General features: G+C 45.7%; 1 protein-coding gene, 1 long non-coding RNA gene and 1 other non-coding gene across 11 annotated transcripts; 1 reads left to right on the top strand and 2 right to left on the bottom strand.

Moving 5' to 3' along the window:
* Positions 1 to 5,808: 5,808 nt before the first annotated feature.
* LOC143221715 (U2 spliceosomal RNA) lies at positions 5,809 to 6,001 on the bottom strand. The gene has a single exon (XR_013011835.1). It is a non-coding gene; the product is annotated as a U2 spliceosomal RNA (small nuclear RNA).
* Positions 6,002 to 6,887: 886 nt separating this feature from the next.
* LOC143221697 (uncharacterized) lies at positions 6,888 to 11,019 on the top strand. Of its 2 annotated transcripts, XR_013011827.1 has the most exons (10): positions 6,888 to 7,035; positions 7,338 to 7,410; positions 7,855 to 7,914; positions 8,941 to 9,000; positions 9,591 to 9,667; positions 9,845 to 9,910; positions 10,143 to 10,198; positions 10,411 to 10,456; positions 10,650 to 10,707; positions 10,895 to 11,019. It is a non-coding gene; the product is annotated as an uncharacterized LOC143221697 (long non-coding RNA). The 2 variants fall into 2 exon arrangements; XR_013011828.1 differs by lacking the exon at positions 7,338 to 7,410 and having other exon boundaries at positions 6,901 to 7,035.
* Positions 11,020 to 11,478: 459 nt separating this feature from the next.
* LOC143221695 (carbohydrate sulfotransferase 4) lies at positions 11,479 to 17,002 on the bottom strand. 8 transcript variants are annotated; one of them, XM_076447139.1, is made up of 8 exons: positions 15,203 to 17,002; positions 14,925 to 15,052; positions 14,207 to 14,254; positions 13,655 to 13,788; positions 13,334 to 13,569; positions 13,067 to 13,265; positions 12,814 to 12,993; positions 11,479 to 12,742 (listed from the first exon to the last, which is right to left on the bottom strand). In XM_076447139.1, exons 2-8 carry the CDS (start codon positions 15,042 to 15,044, stop codon positions 12,421 to 12,423), a joined length of 1,239 nt encoding a protein of 412 aa, XP_076303254.1. In that variant the 5' UTR covers positions 15,045 to 15,052; positions 15,203 to 17,002; the 3' UTR covers positions 11,479 to 12,420. The 8 variants fall into 8 exon arrangements, with proteins under 8 accessions (XP_076303254.1, XP_076303252.1, XP_076303259.1 ...); XM_076447137.1 differs by having other exon boundaries at positions 15,886 to 17,001; XM_076447144.1 differs by having other exon boundaries at positions 14,859 to 15,052; positions 15,886 to 17,001.
* Between the last annotated feature and the right edge of the window lie 377 nt (positions 17,003 to 17,379).

Genomic DNA, 17,379 nt, shown 5'->3' on the forward strand with positions numbered 1-17,379 from the left:
CTGAAGCAGGTGGGGACGGCCCGGCGAGTGCCTCTGCTGTCCTGATGCAGTGTTGCACACTTCGCCGGGTTGAACCGAAGTCCAATCCTCCCTGCTGCAGCCTCCACTGTTCTCAACAGTGTTTCCATCCCCTCCGGAGTGTCGGCAACTAGTGCCATATCATCCGCGTAGCCAAGGATGTTGTACCGCCGGCCGTGGAGCGTGTAACCCGCCGAGGTCTCGGATGCTGCACGAAGCACCGATTCCAGGGCAAGGTTAAACGCCACAGGGCTCAGCGGGCATCCTTGCTTCACTCCGGAGAGGATGGGGACAGGGTCGGTAAAGCCCTGTGAGGTTCGCACTCGGGTGGTGCACCCGTCGTAGAGCCCTTCCAAGATGTTACGGAAGGGCTCGGGGACCTTGGCCTCCGCGAAGGCGTGGTATATGGTTGAGTGGGGGACCGAGCCGAACGCGTTCGACAGGTCCAGCCACGCAACCACCACCTGACGCCTGCCCCTGCGAGCGTCGTTAAGGACCTCCTGCAGCACGTAGTTCTGCTCATAGCATCCCTCGCACGGCAGGAAGCCCTTCTGTTGAGGGCTAAGCCGCTCATTATGTAGCGCCCACTTGACGAGGCGGTCGGCAAGCACCGCCGCGAAGAGTTTGGGGGTCGTGTCGGACATGGCTAGTGGCCGCCAGTTCGAAAGATCCCCCCGATCGCCCTTTTTGTGAATCATCACAGTATTAGAAGACTTCCAAGAAGCAGGGACCGACTCCAACCTTTGACATAGGTTGAAAAAGGCGGTCAGAACGGCGCAGTCTGGGTCGGCCTTCCGGAGATCACGGTAAGTCAGACCGTCTGGCCCCGGAGCGGAGTTTGACATCCGCCGGAGTCGACGATCCACCTCACTCACTCCGAAAGGCCGAACCAGTGCCGCGTCGCTCGCCGCCGTTGGAGCCTCCGAAGGAAAGCCGAGAGGCCCAGAGGCTGGTGGCGTACTCGCAGGTGAGTACATGTCGAGGAAGTGTTGATGTACCTGGTCCTTCGGGACCTGGCATTGCGCCGGGGCGCCCATCAACACCTCCTGGACCGCACGCCTGCGGTTTTGCCGAAACAGCCTCTGGATCCGCGTTGCCTCTGCGACTTGGTCCGTGCTTCTTGCAGCCTCCGGTTCAGGACGACCGGGAGGGCGCGATGCCGATGCACCTCCGACACGCCTCTCCCTCCCCGCGACAGCGGTTGACCTTCCCCTCGTATTCTCTCCAACCCCCGCGGGTCTCGACCCGAAGCGTTGGAAGAAGGCGGCGATCGTAGTCGCCACCTCTTCCAGGTCTTGAATGTTATCGACGGCCCCGGCCAAACCGATCAGTAGACGCCTCTCCTCCGCCAACGCGACTTGCTCCCTTCTGAGGGATGCGCGCGGGCGAGGGCGAGGCTGACCAGCAGGCGCAGGCCGCCGATGCTCCGGGTCTCGCGGGGTTTGGAGGTCGGTGGGCACTACACCGACGCTCGCAGGGGCATTTGTCCGCCCCGCAGGGACCGTTGTCCCCGCTCTACAACCACCCGGGTGCGAGCTCCCAGGGGTATTCCCACCCACACTACGAAAACGCGACGCGAACCCTCCCAAGCGATTGAACATATCGCGTAAATCTCGGAGTCGGTCCGTCCGCGCGAAGCCGGCAGGGGCCCGACCGCTCACGTTCTCGGTGCTGCTCCTGCTTCCCGTCGCCGTCCCTCGTCGCGCGCCCCTGCGCGATGCGGCCGAGGACCGGTTCCTCGGCGTGACGGTGGTAGTGGTGGCGGTGGTGGTGGCCCCCCTCGTTGCTCCCTCGGTGACCGGAGCTGGTAGGGGCGATGGAGGACGCTGGGCACCCGCAGATGGTCGGCGTGGTGCACCTGGCGCCCTCGTCTCCCGCGCTGGTGGCGTGCGGGCTGGAGTCCTCGCTGTCGGCGGCTGCAGCGTCTCCGGGATCGGCGACCTGAAACCAGACGGAGATGTAGGCGACGAAGACAGAACTCGTCGGCGGCGTCGTCTCCTAGAGACGGCGGGAGACCACGGGAGGGGGGAGGGATCGTCATCCTCCGCCCCCTCCTCCTCTTCTCTCCCCTCGATGGCCGGAGGGGGGGTGACGGCCGCTGTCCGGGTGGGACCAGGGGTAACCGTCCCTTCCTCGATGGGGGGGAGGGAGGGGACTGCTGTCCGCGACAGAGTCCTCTTCATTCCCCTCTCCACTCCCCCCGCAAGGGGCCGCGAGGTGACGATGGGCCCCCCGCTGACGGTGGTGGTGACGGTGGTCGTGGTAAGTGTGGCCGGCGCCATGCAGGAGACCACGCAGCAGCCTCTTCCGCTCTCCTGTTCCCCATAGATGGTGGGTGGGGAGGGAGGAGAGGCGGAAGCTCCCCTCAGGATGGTGGCGAGGGGGGGGCTGCTGCGGGCTGCGGTCGAGCACTCGGGCGGTAATGATGACGCCCGGGTGAACGACCGCAGCCTTCTTCTTCCTTCTGTTTGTTCTCCTGGTGGCGCCGCGCTGACCACCGTTGCGCCCGCTGTGACGGCGGCGTAGGATGGTGATGCCGCCGTCCTGATCGTCGAGGTGAACGTCCGGGTGGTCGGGACGTTCGGCGGGGTGGTGGGGGCGGGCGAAGCCCTGTCCCGCCCCGACCCCGTCCTCCTCGGCGACTTCTTAGAGCCGGCTTTCGGAGCCGCCTTCCTCCGGGTGGTATTGAGGGCTGCTGTCCGTTGTAATACGTCCCCTAGGTCCAACGGCACGCTGGCTCCCCTACTCCTGGTTACTGGCCCCCTCGGGCTGGTAGTCGGGGCCTTCGCTGTAGGGGAGACCGTCGACCCCCTCTTCCTCCTCGCCGCCCCGCTGGCAGGCTTCTCGCGGGGCGGCTCCGGGGTCGACTTGCGTGTCGATGGACTCGGGGTGGCTCGTTGGGCGGCTCCTGGTCCGGTCCGGCTCTTGGCAGCGGGCGCTGCCCTGGTCCCTGATGGTGGTGTTGACCCTGAAACAGAGCCGTCACTCCGTCTCGTCCCGCCGTCTCTCTTCGTCGTAGTCGTCGTCGACGTTGTCTGGTGGGGCGAGGGCAGTTTCTTCACGGCGATGTTGACGGCCCTTACGGAGATGATCCTCGGCTTCGCTAAGGCCGGGGGCGGCGGGGGCGTCTTCGACTTCCTGGAGGAAGCCGTCGGCGCCGCCGCCGCAGCCGGCCTGGTCCCCACGCTGGTTGGAGGTGGTGGGGGGGTAGCCGAGGTCCTCGGAGGGTCCGCCCTCGTCGCCGTCCTTCGGAGGGACAGCAGCTTCTGCCGCACGGGCGCCGGGGGCGGCGGGGGCGTCTTCGACTTCCTGGAGGAGGCCGCCGGCGCCGCCGCCGCAGCCGATGCAACCCGTGCGGACGCCGTCGATGGTGGTGGCGTCGTCGTCGTCGTCTTGGTGGTGGCCGCTGTCGCCCTCGTCCTCTTCAAGGCCAGTCTGTTCCGCACGGGCGCCAGGGGCGGCGGGGGCGTCGACGACTTCCTCGAGGAAGCCGCCGGCGCCGCCGCCGCGGCCGGTACGACCCGTGCGGTCGCCGTCGGTGGTGGTGGCGTCGTTGAAGGCCTTGTAACTGCCCTCGCCCTTGTCGCCGTCGTTGTCGGTGGCGTTCTGTCCGTCCTCGTCGCCGTCCCCGTCGTCGTCCCCTTGGCAGAAGCAACGCTGCCGAAAGACAGCGTGCTCTGTCTTAGGGAGGAGGACGGGCGTCTGGTGGTCGTCGAGGTCGTCGTTGTCGTCGTCATCGTCGACGCAGTGGCAGCTGCACGGGTGGTCGGAGCAGCTGCGGGGCCCGTGGATGGTGGAGGGGCCCCCCCGGAGATCCTCGGTCGTTGGGCTGCAGACCGCCGCATCCCGCACGCTGTCGTCGTCGTCGTCGTCGTGGTGCACGTCGTCGACGTCATCGTCGTCGCCGTGCACGTCGTCGTCGACGTCGTGGCCGTGGTGGTGGTGGCGGTACCAGCTCCGGTCAACCTTAAAATTGACTCGGCCCCCGGAGGGACCGAGCAATTAATATTTCCGGTCGCCGAGAGGGAGGACCTCACGGTGGTACGGGTGGAGGAGCCGCTTGCTCCTCTCGTCCCACCGCGACCTGATCCGCTCGAATGAGCGGCGGTGTGGTGCGTCTTAACGGACTTCAAGGGATACGCTCCCTTTCCGTGCTCACCACACTCGCCGCAACGATGAACCACCGAATGACCGGGGTGGTTCTTTTTCGCGTGTTTTATCAGGTCGCAGTGGGATTTGTAGGTCCCACCGAGCCTAATACCCGGTTTGCCGAAGCATTCCGGGCATCTGAATTCCGCCGGGAACGGAAAGTCGATGTATATAACAATCGCGTTGTTTGATTGGGACATTGTGCCTCTGCAGGTTTGCCTCGAGTGTAAATTAAAATATCAAGTGACTTGAGTAATAACAATAAATAAGTAACAATAGATAAAACGTGTACAACAGATAAAACAGATGAAACAGATAAAACGAATTAAGTCGCAGTCACTTGATTGTAATAAATAAATAGAATAGATAAAATAAATAATGGCACGTCAGAGAATAAATAAATTAAAATGGTATAGGACAGCACTGAGTCGATGTTTTAAAATAATAACACGGTGCAAGAATCACAATAAATACAATAAATAAAAGACGACAGCACTGCACTATACACTGGTAAAATAAATAGAATAGATAACACAATTAAACCAGAAAGGCAAGCGATCGACTCACCAGAAAATAGAAGAAAGCGATAGAAGAAAATAGAGAGAAAATAAGGGAAGACAGAAAAGAGAGCGGATCGATAGAAGGATTGAAAGAGGTTAAGAAGATAAAAGTGACAGCTAAGGGATCTACCTTGATGGTAAGAGACACCATCAAGGGGGGCTACCTAGCGGTCGATCGAGGAACTCGTTCCAGCTCCTCGTGCAAGGATCTACCGCTAGAGGGCTGCACCGATACTTGGCGGTACTTGGAGAAATTCTTCAGCTCAAGTCTGAAGAATCTCCAAGGCCTACTCGGATCGGTGACTGAAAGGATTAAACCGAATTAATTTAATCGAGCGGACTCGATTAAACAATTCGGCGGTCTCTGATCGGAATCAAAGTTATTCCGGAGTTAGTTTGCTCCGGGAAAACGCACGCAAAATCGTCGTACGTTCCGACGTGCCGGTATTAAACGAAAAGATGTTTAATGTAGATTATTATTAACTACCGGCACAGGATTGCTCCCAAATTTCACAACTAGCAGCAACAAAGTACTCGGAACAGAACTAAGTTATTAAATAATTAATAACTTAGTCTGACGTCGAATAAATTGATCTGATAATTGTGAAATTTGTCGAAACGTTTACGAGGCGTTACGTAATTCCGAAACGAACGTTCCGGAATCCCTTTGTTCCGACGACCTAGGACGGAACCGTTGGCTGTTATTGAATTTATCCTGACAAACAATTAGCAGAGCTAAGTGTCGACAGGACAAAGACGAACAACAACGAACGGAGGGGAAGGGTAACCGCGCTGAACGGCCGTGCGGGTTAACGCACTTGGGTTCGCGCGGGGGAAGAGAGTAAGAGGGGGAGTCGATCACTTACCCCACTCGAGGTCCTGCAGAGGTGTCCACGTGTTCCCGGCTGCTCGGTGGAGACGCTGAAGGTGGGTCCTCCTCCTCGGCGGCCAGTCGCGCCCCGATCGCTCCTCGGCTCCTGGTGATGCACCGAACACTCGCGAACTCGAGCTGCGGTGCTCGCAAACGGAAATTTGGAGAGATATTCCCTCGATTAATGGAAATTGACTGTGATTACTATCAGCAAATTGGGCCAATCCACACGGCACTGCAATGCGTGGCCGACCCGTGACCGAGGGGGAGCAAGCCCCGACCGCTCAGTCAATTCCCAAAAATCGAGTTAATATTCTGACTCCCCGATGGGGAGTGTATCAGATATTAAGCTGATAAGAACAGATACTACACTTTGATCTTAGCCATGAGGCCGAGAAGCGATACATAAACGAATTGAAACAACCTTTATAATGTATACCCCTCTCATATTCAACAGCGAGAAACGTTTCGCTCGAAAAATCCATCTAGCGGTCGGACTCGACAAATCTCGACGGACCGTACAGGACCGTAGCGGGGTCCCATAACGCAGGCCCCTATTGCTTTCAACAGAAACAGAACCTATAATACAGTAGAATCTTCCACCTTTAATTTAAATCCTATCGGAAGACGTTCAAAAGTCAACTTCGAAAATGAGACAATTTTTTTTCGATCTGACCGACGGGTTTTATCAATTTTTCAGCACACCTGTGTATTTCCTTATGGAACCTATTTAAGTAAACTTATTATTATTATAAAGAGAAATCCTTTACCTTTAATTTAAGCCCTTGAAAGTTAAAATATTCGTACGGGAACTCATTTTAAAATCGATTCGAAAAGTCACCTCAAAATCGAGTATGAGTAGCCGGTCGAGTATCATTGGACATGTGTGCTTATTCCAGTATGATACCCTACTTGTTTTCAAATCGTAATCAATTTACTATAAAGTACTTTCTTTCAGCTTTATTTAGAGCCCTCGAACATTAATAAAAAATTCGTGAAAAGTGTAAATTGTAAATGTTCGTACAGCGCCAAAACATGTAGCGGGGAAACGCTCAAACTTTTCACCGAATTAGTTTCATATTAATTAGCCAGATGACGCTACTATCAAGCGAAAATTTTCAATGAATATTTACCTTTGAAACTGAATTTTACCTTTAATATTTATATATAAAAATGCATAGAATCCTTTTCTACAAATGTGTACGAATATTTAGTCACACATCCGACTCGATGAAAATTTACAATTCGTTGAACATGTTATTTTGTATTCAAATATTCCCGCGTTTTCCAACGTTGTCAATTTCTCCCGAACATCGGAGTTTCCGTCAAGAGTTTCGCCTCTGAAAAAATCATTCTGTTGCTGTTGCTTTCAAAACGTGTGTCGGAAATAATCGTCCATTCTCGTTTGGATCCTTCTTCATCGAAGAACGTTTTGAGGTAAGCAAATTTTACATTTTCGTAATCCATCCTGATTCATATGCATCGCTACCAAAAAGAATGAATAAACGATATCGTTTCGATTAACAAACTATCGCCTCGTCGATCGTTGCTATATTTTTCCTAATTTCTCGTTAGAAACATTAATAATATCCTTCGAAGAATGATGATATTTATAGTCTCGTTCGTATGATATATTTTATGATTACGATTTTCAATTGATTCTGATCGCATTGAAACATTTCAATGTTTCTCTTTATTAGTTTACCAGTCATTCGGAATACGATTGTTTTGTTTTTTAGGCGCTTATGGTAGATTAGCTTCCCGAAACGTGCTTTGGATCATTTTGGTTTCAGCTTGTTAACGATCGTGCTAGTGAGTATTATTCGTTTCTCATATGTGCCCATAATTTTGAAAGTGGTCTAAGTGAAAATTCAACAATCAATGTGTTTATCATCTGTGTACTTCGTATCACGTTTATTTGAAACGAAATTAATTCAATATAATTGTTACGATATTCCGAAGAAATTAACCGTTCGATAGCGCTTGTTATTTCAACTTTATGGGCACATACAACGATTTATTCTGTTTTTCTATCATTCCACATTTATTGTTTCAATCGTATTATCGAATTTTCAAACACTTGCTTTACACCATCGTTTTCATCAAACTTCAATGCCACTTTTACTATGATGTTATGTATTACTGCCCCAGTCTGAATATTATTGAGTGATTCAGTTTTCTGAGACAAATTTGTTCAATTAACAATTACAATGTAGGTAAATACGTTTCGATAAATGTTGCACTTTTTCTTTACAGGGAATATGACCAAGCTTAGACTTTGGTATCTTCCAATGGCTATGTTTCACATTAACACTGGTAAGTTAGAATACAGAAAAAGGCTATACCCGGGTTTGGTGGTAAAATGTGCCCCTGGCGGGATTCTAATCGACCTTGAACCATTCGATAGCCTACCAAAAAAGACCCCCTCTGTCAAGTTTCAGCCCTATATCTCATCTGTAAGGGTAGTTATTGAGAAAAATCGAAAAACCAGTTTTTAGCTAATTTTCTCTATTTATTGACAATTAAAAATTCTGGGAAAAATCTGACACGTTTCGGATACCAAGCCACATATTCGGTATCATTTCCAGATTTTTCCGTTGCAAGCTCTGCTTGTAAAAAATGAAAATTTTTTGAAATGAAATGAAAAATGTGTCGGATTTTTCCCAGAATTTTTAATTGTCAATAAATAGGGAAAATTAGCTAAAAACTGGTTTTTCGATTTTTCTCAATAACTACCCTTACAGATGAGATATAGGGCTGAAACTTGACAGAGGGGGTCTTTTTTGGTAGGCTATCGAATGGTTCAAGGTCGATTAGAATCCCGCCAGGGGCACATTTTACCACCAAACCCGGGTATAGCCTTTAATCATTTAATCCTTATCCTTTTTTGGTAATTGTGCATAAAAGGTCCCACCTCACCGATTTCGATGATTTTTTAATATGTTGTCAGGGTGAAGATTCTGAACAACTTTTTCCTATACATGTAACCGCCGCTCAGCCTTAGTTTTTGAGAGATTTGTGAAAAACTGCAGCTACTACTACATTTAATTTTGCCTATACGTGCACGCCCGTGCTGAGCGGCGGTTACATGTATAGGAAAAAGTTGTTCAGAACGTTGAGTTTTACAACATATTTAAATTTTATCAAAATCGGTGAGGTGGTGGGACCCTTTATGCACAATTACCTTTTAAACGCTTAATGCAACTTTTACTATGATGTTATTACTACTGCCCCAGTCTGAATGTTATTGAGTGATTCAGTTTTCTGAGACGAATTTGTTCAATTAACATTCACTATGTCGGTAAATGCGTTTCGGTAAATATTGCACTTTTCTCTTTACAGAGAATATGACCAAGCTTAAACCTCTGTATCTTCCGACGGCTACATTTCACGTTGACACTGGTAAGTTATTTTAGTATCACGAAAATAGCATGGGAACGATGCAATTTCTATTATGAAGAAATTGAGCATTCGAAATTGATTACATTCATCTATCCATCATTCTGCATCTCATTTCCTACCCTTATTTTCATCAGTTCCATATATTCGTGTTAACTTTTGTATCAAGATTCATAACTAACTAACTTTGGAATCATGATGAATAACCACCCCAGTCAATCAGAAGCATATCATGTAGAGAGTGTATCCTGATCATAACGCACTAGAAAAACATCATACACTAACATACGTATATAGTTTATTAACACGAGCAGTGGCGCACCCAGGGGGCGAGCCAGGGGGCCAAGTCCCCCACCAAGAAAAAAATGTTCAGCTTCCAAAATTAAAATCGCGGAATAGCCCTGGGTACCGTTGATAGATATTTTGGCTTAAAAAAAAGGTCATCACGCAAAACCTAGGGCTGGGTTCAACTCGGCCCCCCCCCCCCTCAAGATTACATCCTGGGTGCGCCACTGAACACGAGCGTTTGTAATTGTAGGAGGTAATGAAAAAGGTTGAACAAAAACATTAATTGAGAGTATTTTCAATGAAAGACATTTTAGGATGATCCCACGACAGCCTGAAACCATGAAAGTCGGCTGAAAAATCTTTGCACGAGGAACTGGAGAAGGTAATATTAGTTTTCCATTATTCGTGATTTTCTGAAAATTGTTTATGATGAATTATTAGTTATCCCTGTCATACATAGTCATATGGTGATATTACTATACTGATACGTATTTAATTCTTCAGAAATTTAAGAAGCTGCATGGACTGTTTTAATGAACAATACATTTTTTTATTACAGAATCAATGCAAGAGACCGGCTAGAAAAAGGCTTTCCCTTAAAATGGCCTTCGGAGAGACAACAAAGGTAGAGCAATTTTTTTTATATAATTGCACTGGTCATTACAGTCATAATTTATGATTAGACTGCGTATCTTTAAATACTCAACTTTATTATTTATGATGATTCTTAAATTGACAAGCATATGTCTGAATAATTTGATGCAAATTTTTTGTCTGACAATATTTCGAAAAGAATTAACTTGCCTTTTTGTGACCCCAGTATAAAAAATAAAAAATAAATGTTTCTACTGTTACAGATTCTTTTATTTTGGTGCGTGATGTCCGAGACGAAGTAACATCCCTTCGAAATTAGGTAAGAAATGATATAAATTTAATATAACATTTTCAGATTGTCCTTAACGATGATGTTAACAATAGATATACGCTAATATGAATTACCATTATGATTAGCACTTGCCCTCACTGAGTTGTAAATCGATAAAACTACAGATTGTCTAAAAAGAATTAACTTGCCTTTTTGTGATTAGTATAAAAAATAAAAAATAAATGTTTCTACTGTTACAGATTCTTTTATCCCTGCGTGATGTCCGAGACGAAGTAGCATCCAGAGGTAAGAAATTATATAAATTTAATATAATATTTTTAGATTGTCCTTAACGATGATGTTAACAATAGATATACGCTAATATGAATTACCATTATGATTAGTACTTGCCCTCACTGAGTTGCAAATCGATAACTATAGATCGTCTTAAAGAAAAACAATTTCGTTTCAACATATTTTATTTTTCTGTTTTTTACAGATATGTAGTGCAAACTAAATTACACAGCAGTACAAAAGAACATACCCGGACTAAATAGGTAGAGTATTTTTCTCGTGATCTTTATAGGACGGAAGTAGTTTGTTATCTTTAATGATGTTTCACAATATACGCTATGAACTTTTGATGATTACAAGTCTTACATCTGAAATAGTCTTGCGTGTTTATACAACGATAAAGTGTGTCTATGTAAATTGTAAGTTTGCGTGTATGATCTTCTGTTTCAGATGATCGTAGAAAAAGAGATGGAAATGAGCGTGTGGTTATTTAGGAAAAATTAAATTTATTTCATAAAAGATGTATGATACATTCAAATGGTACTATAAAATGTAATAAACACTACTAGACTAGACTGTCTTGTTCGTTTCGAAAAGTAATAATGCACAAAATGGCACTGGTACAGTTTCGATATATATATTTATATTCAAATAAAATCCTAATAAAACAGAATCATTTCAAATTTATTGCTACCTTCAAAACAATCTATTGCCGATAAAAATGTTTTCAGTGTTTCGAAAAGCCGCCGTTTAAAATAGAAATTCTAAGTGCCTGTTGGTAGAAAACTACGTTTCCGCTAAAATTGAGCATTAATACTTAATGCAATATACTTTTTATACAATATATCTCGTTAAGTGAACTATCAATTAAATCGATAACTATGCAAAATATACTACAAATGCAATATATAAAATTTATTAAAAATTCATGCGAATAACTTTACAGTACGATCTATGTTCAACAAAAAAATAATCAAAATATAAAAAAAAACGTACTCGTAAAATGCTCTTCAATATTTTACCTCTCTGTCACGGTGTTTTTTAGGCTATTGGTTTACGTTTCTTTCAATGTACACCACCGAAACGAAATCACCTACGTCTATGTACATTTAAAAAGAAGATATAGTTTATACAAACATAATGTAATCTCCTAGTTTTTGGCATAAAGGCCGGTTACATGGAAACTATTGAGAAAACGAGTGTGACCTAATATTTCTGTTCTTTTTTTTTCTTTTCCAAATTTAGAATAGTAAGAGTCGAAATGATCGAAATTGTGTGTGGGTGCATAGATTACCTACGTTTTAGAAAACGGTGCTTGTGTAAGTTTCCCGATTCGAAATTTTCCGAAGAAAAGAAGTTAGGTGAAATAGTTCTGCATGTGACACGGTCCTTTCTGGTAAGGTTCCTGTGAAAACGTACGGACACCCGTTCTCATCGTTAAACTTTGAAATCTAAAAAAGTGTCGCACGATTTATGGTTTCGCGTGATGCTTGATATGGATATTTCCTTGTTGCACGTCCAGGGTTTTAGGAGCAACTGTCTGGTCTAAAATCCTCGTCTACCGTGCAACAAGCTTGAAGAGCACTTGCGCGTCCTCTTAAATTCTTTTAAGGAACAGATTCACCATTGGTCTTGCTATCAATCTTGGAGAATATTAACGAAAAGATTGATTCTATTCGTGTCAGAACTCTTACTAACCGAGCACAGGTGCTCGGAACATTGACGGATTCCTTGCACGTTTATAGCCAAAAATATTCAACACTTATTTCTCTGTATCCACAATTAGGAGACGAAAGGATTCCTCCTAGGTTCAACGATTTCTCGAGCTGGAATCCCCATAGTAAGAGCCCTGATTAGAGTCCACGAGGAGCACCATTTTAAATGTGAATTACGGCACTTGTGATAATTCCCGGTACGTACGCGATGACCAGATAAAATACTGTTCTCTCCGGTGATATTTATGATAAAAACTATCGTCACAACTGCAAACGGTACTCGGTGAGAGGGTCGAACTCTTTTTGATGGGTTGAGTTCGACGCCATCACGTAGCCCCATAGTCTCATGGCCTCCGCGCATACTCTTTGAATTTCATCCACCTCCTCGAAGTCGAGATCTGCTCGCCAGTGAAACGGGGCGACCTTCGAATTGCGGAATGTGCTCGACACACCACCTACGTCGTTCTTTGTATGAGTATCCAAAAATCGTTTTACGCTTATATGAAAGTCCAAACCATAAAAATTGTATAGCTTCTTCACGTGTCTGTAGGGGTCTACAGATAAGTCTTCGTAACGTACTACCCTGCTCGAACAAATCAAAAGAAATGTTTGACGAGTTCAGCGAACTGTTCCTTGTTCATTGAGAAAGCTCACCTGAAAGTACGTGAGTATTTTTTAATCAATCTCACTGCAACATTGAAGTCCGACACCATGTCAGCGCACACTAACGCCGGATCTGAACAATCTGGCTTCGTGGGACACCATTCCCTGTGCTTTCGCGACTGCAGGATACCTCTAGGGTCGCGAACCAACAGGACTAATCGTACGCCTAAACTGCAATACAAAATTCCACGTTAATCACCCTGAATCGAAAAATCAATCGGCTCGTATTAAACAATGTTCTCACTCTTCTTGCTCTAAAAGTTTCTCCGCGGCGCGCAGCCTCAGCCGAACGATCTTCATCGACTGAAAGGGGAATAGCTTGCAAAACTTGGAAACGAAACGTGGATCCCAGCAGATCTTCTTATGCGCCTGACACTGCCTCCACAAATGCGTGTTATGATTAAAGACCCAAGGATGCGTTTTACCATAGTCCAGATATCGATCTGGGAGAATAAATAATCATTAATTTTACTGTACGGTTGTTTCTAGAATTGTACAAGAACAAATTTACCGAGGTTGTTGAAATCGCATCTGAGCAATGACTCGAGGTTCGTCAAAGCCTCGTCTGCGAGCGGAGCTCCTCGGATTTGAACGATTCCGAAATCGAGCAGTGGCTCGTAATGGTAAAAATTTGCTGGGTGCGCGTTCACCACGTCGCCGAGGAACGTGCTTCCGCTTCGCCAGCTTGTTAAAATTACACTTCTCATTGGTCTGCCGCCCTTCTCCATCACTAAGTCCTCCAATTTGCTGAAAAACATTTAAAAAAGTCGATTATACCACGTTGAACAGCTTTAAGGGGATTTCCTGATTTGTTTTAATCACGTGTACGTACCTAGCATTAACACCATATTTTCCATTAGGGTACATGTAGTCCTCCATTTCCCTCAGGATCGCTCTTCGTTGCTGGTCCACCACTTCCTGTATTCCAGAAAGTGTGACATTTTCCATGGATCCCCTAAAATATGTCTGAAGAGAAAATACAATTTATGTTTCTACATCCTCTCGCAATCGAAATTTTTAGAAGAAAAAGCTGAAGCAGAGGCGAGTATACTGTTTGTTTAAAAGACTTCCTTCCATTGCCATGTGAAATGTGTTACGAGTAGACTGCGGATTTCGTGCGATTTAATGCAGTGGACAGATTCAGAGAATTCAAAAATATTTCGTTCGTTCGAACTGATTAAAATCATCAAAGAAAGAAATGTTTATTTTGCATAAATATCCGCAGTCTAGTTATAAGTTGGTAAGTTCACTTACCAACAGCATTATTTGAAATTAAGGATAAATGAATAGTGTTTTAGAAATTCTAATGTTCTCTGATCTCTGACTATGTACCGATGTTTATTCGATTTGTTATTGTCTACTGTGCATGCATGTTATTGCTTACCGTAACTGGCTCCTGAATTTTGACGAGGCGGGGCCTTATCTCAACATCCTACATTAAAGAAAATATTGATAGTTTAGTGTCCCAACTGTGCACACATTACATAGTGATCACGATAATGTTGTTGACTTAACCAGGACAGTATCTTTCTCCCTCTTTCTCTATATGGGAACTAGTGTTGCGAACTGTGCAATGGTGCTGATCATAATTTGACGATTTTCAAAGGTGCATTGTAAAAACAAAAAAGATCTTTCGCATGCATTCCCTGATGCCGATACAAAGTACAAAGCTATGTTATATGAACACGTTTATATTACCATTTTCATACGAATAGAGTTAGCTTAATATTTACAGCCCGAGTTAGAACGACTATTACATACTGTGTTACAGACTGTATTTAGAAGTCCTGTTATTTCCGGTTAACGATTAATTCTCCAACGAAGATTTCGAACCTCAAGCGATATACATTATTATTTGCAACAAAAATGCTGCCTAGTAATAGCATGGAGGTCCCAGACTGCTGCGTGAAAATAAAAGGATGAAGGAGGAGGTGGAAACAGGGAGAAAGAGAGCTGGCGTACTCTCGGCATGGCTCACAAATGTCATTGTTAGCGTAAAAGTGGAAAAAGAGTTAGGTGCAAAAGTTAGACTTTACCATCAGAAAGAGCGTGTTTGGCGTGACTCAATTTAGAGCAATCCCCACCTCCGATTTTTTACTGACCGATATCACCGGCTGCAGTCGATGCTCGAGGTAGCTGCTGTAGCGCTGGTTAAACGCTAAGAAGAAGATGCAAAGGGACGCCAGGCCTACCAGACCATAGAAGCTCAGCCGTTTTGACATCCTTGGTCCTTTCATGGAACAAAAGCACACAATATACATTCGAACATTCAATATAGATAAACCCGAGGTATTAAAACATGCCTGTTAACACAACATAACTTGCCTCTGATAACTACAACATACAATGGAATACTAATTGAATCGGACACATAACTTACAAGCACTGTAGTGACCATTATCGGTAGTGGGGACTACAAAACCACACTATAGATAAGATATCCTATCTTAACAACTGAAAACGGAAATGGTCACACTTGAGACAAAATCGTTATAGTTTTCTGTAATAGGAAAGTTTCCGAAACGATTTCGTCATTCTTGATTTTCTTAGTTCGAGCCGTATCTCCTTGACCTCATTTGTACACTTGTAACCAAGTGTACAACCATAATCCAAGAAGATACGGTTACCGTACTTGCAGTCTATCCTATACAAATTTACAGACTGTCGCAGGAGAATTAAACAAGAAACAAGTATGATCTTTCTAGTTAGGAGAATGTGGGGCAACAGTATTATTTGTTTAAAAACCACATAGTCCAGGGTATGCGAACAGGTGCGCCCAATATTGTCGTACTTGGATATGGTTGTACTCTGTTTACTTAATGTATCTTAGGACACACAGTTTGTAACACGAATAAATATGATTTTGTGTTGCCCCAGCTCTCTATCTTAACAAGTGTGGCTGGTAAACAGATGAGACTGCGATTAAATTAGTTTCAGTGGAAGATTAGAGATAAAGAGGATGGGTATATTTAGTTGGAGAGACCCCCTCTACGATTAGATCCTAAATTCTGCTAATGCAAAAAAAGGGGGAGAGAGCCTGGAGGGCGTTAGGAGGATCCTCACCTCAGAATCGAGCAGTTCGTCGCATTTGGCGGTTCCGCGTGAAAGAAGGACGGCCAGTTTAGCTTTTCGCAAAGGCCTCTCACGTGTCCCGTGGCATTTTAAAGCGACGAGGGGCAGTGTGCGAGAATCGTACGCCCATCGTCGCGATCCGATGACGCAGGAATCCCGTATTGCGGCTGAGGCGGCCACCACACGACTCGCGGCTGCCTGCACCCTGCACTCTGCACCATGCACCTCATGTGCGGTGCAAGTGCATCGAGCGTGCGTCACGGTACATGCACAAAAAAACTGCAACGACGGTCTCCGACAAACGATATCTTCGTTGTCAACGGACTAGGGCCATGGGAAAGTCGAAAGCGACGCGACCCGTTTTGCGCTCGAGATCTATGATTAATTGATCGCCGTTGCAAAATTGAACGCCGCCCTCGCGGCCGAATCGATCGCGAAATGGTGGCGGGTTTATTGCGGCAATCTCATCGTCATAAACCAGACTCGATATCCACGACCACGATTCACGCGTGCGATTTTCACACTGGCGCTTTCCCGGTTCTTTAAAAAGTACATTCCTACATTTCCGCTGATTCCTGACTCTATAGCGGAAATGAGTCAGGAATCAAGCACGCGGGAATTAGAATGTTGTTCAGCGGGCTCGTCGGCTCGTGTATCAACCGAGTATGCGGGATACTTGTCTTTGTCTGTGTGACTTTTGTCCTTGTTCTTTGAGGACAGATGCATTGCAGGAAATCTGAATGTGTATATTGTTTGAACAATGTATTGTTGACAAAATCGCCAAACGTGATTGATTGGTCACAGTGATCGCAGAATTACGATCACAGTGGATCACAGTCATTTTAGGCTAACTCTTCATCCCGATCGAATTATGTAGTTCTTTTTTTAAATACATCAATCAGCTTGCATAAAAATCTCCGCGTACATATAACGTAAATTTATTTGAATGATAAAAATAAAAAATATTCAATTCCCTCCTTTCCGTGCCTTATTTCAGTCTGTTTCAGTGATCAATGCAGATCAATGCTTCCTCTCGATTGCTCTCGATTTCGAAGCAGTGTCGCCAGATGAGGGGAGTCACGGTGAAATGATGTACCCTCCCTGATAGCACAGTTTGGAACTGCCAGGAATAGTCCAGAGCGTGGAGTGAATTTGGAGGGCAGTATCGTTCCAGACGCCGCTTATTGGCTGCTCGGAGCAACGGTTGGAGTACATCTAGAAAGAGTGTGGAGTTCATGCCAGCGGGCTTCCAGAAATACGCATAGATGTAACAATTGTTACATCTGTTCTCCATGTCATCGTAATGCTTATTCATTATAGTGTGAATAAAGCAGAATGAAGTGCAGACAATTTCTTTCATGTTTACGTATATATGTTATGCATGGTTATGCATAAAATTGTACGAAATACCAATGCGTTACTTATTGACAATTACAGGAAACGCAAATGATAGTTTTCAATACATTTAATAAAAACACAGGGTTA

This window comes from Lasioglossum baleicum, chromosome 2 (assembly GCF_051020765.1).
Source record: "Lasioglossum baleicum chromosome 2, iyLasBale1, whole genome shotgun sequence".
NCBI classification, from domain to species: domain Eukaryota; kingdom Metazoa; phylum Arthropoda; class Insecta; order Hymenoptera; family Halictidae; genus Lasioglossum; species Lasioglossum baleicum.

Coding starts and splice junctions, on each gene's coding strand:
- LOC143221695 (XM_076447136.1), bottom strand. CDS start 15,083: ATGTATATTGTGTGCTTTTGTTCCATGAAAGGACCAAGGATGTCAAAA. Junction 13,570..13,654: donor AAATATGGTGTTAATGCTAG/GTACGTACACGT, acceptor AATGTTTTTCAG/CAAATTGGAGGACTTAGTGA. Junction 12,743..12,813: donor AAATACTCACGTACTTTCAG/GTGAGCTTTCTC, acceptor TTGTTCGAGCAG/GGTAGTACGTTACGAAGACT.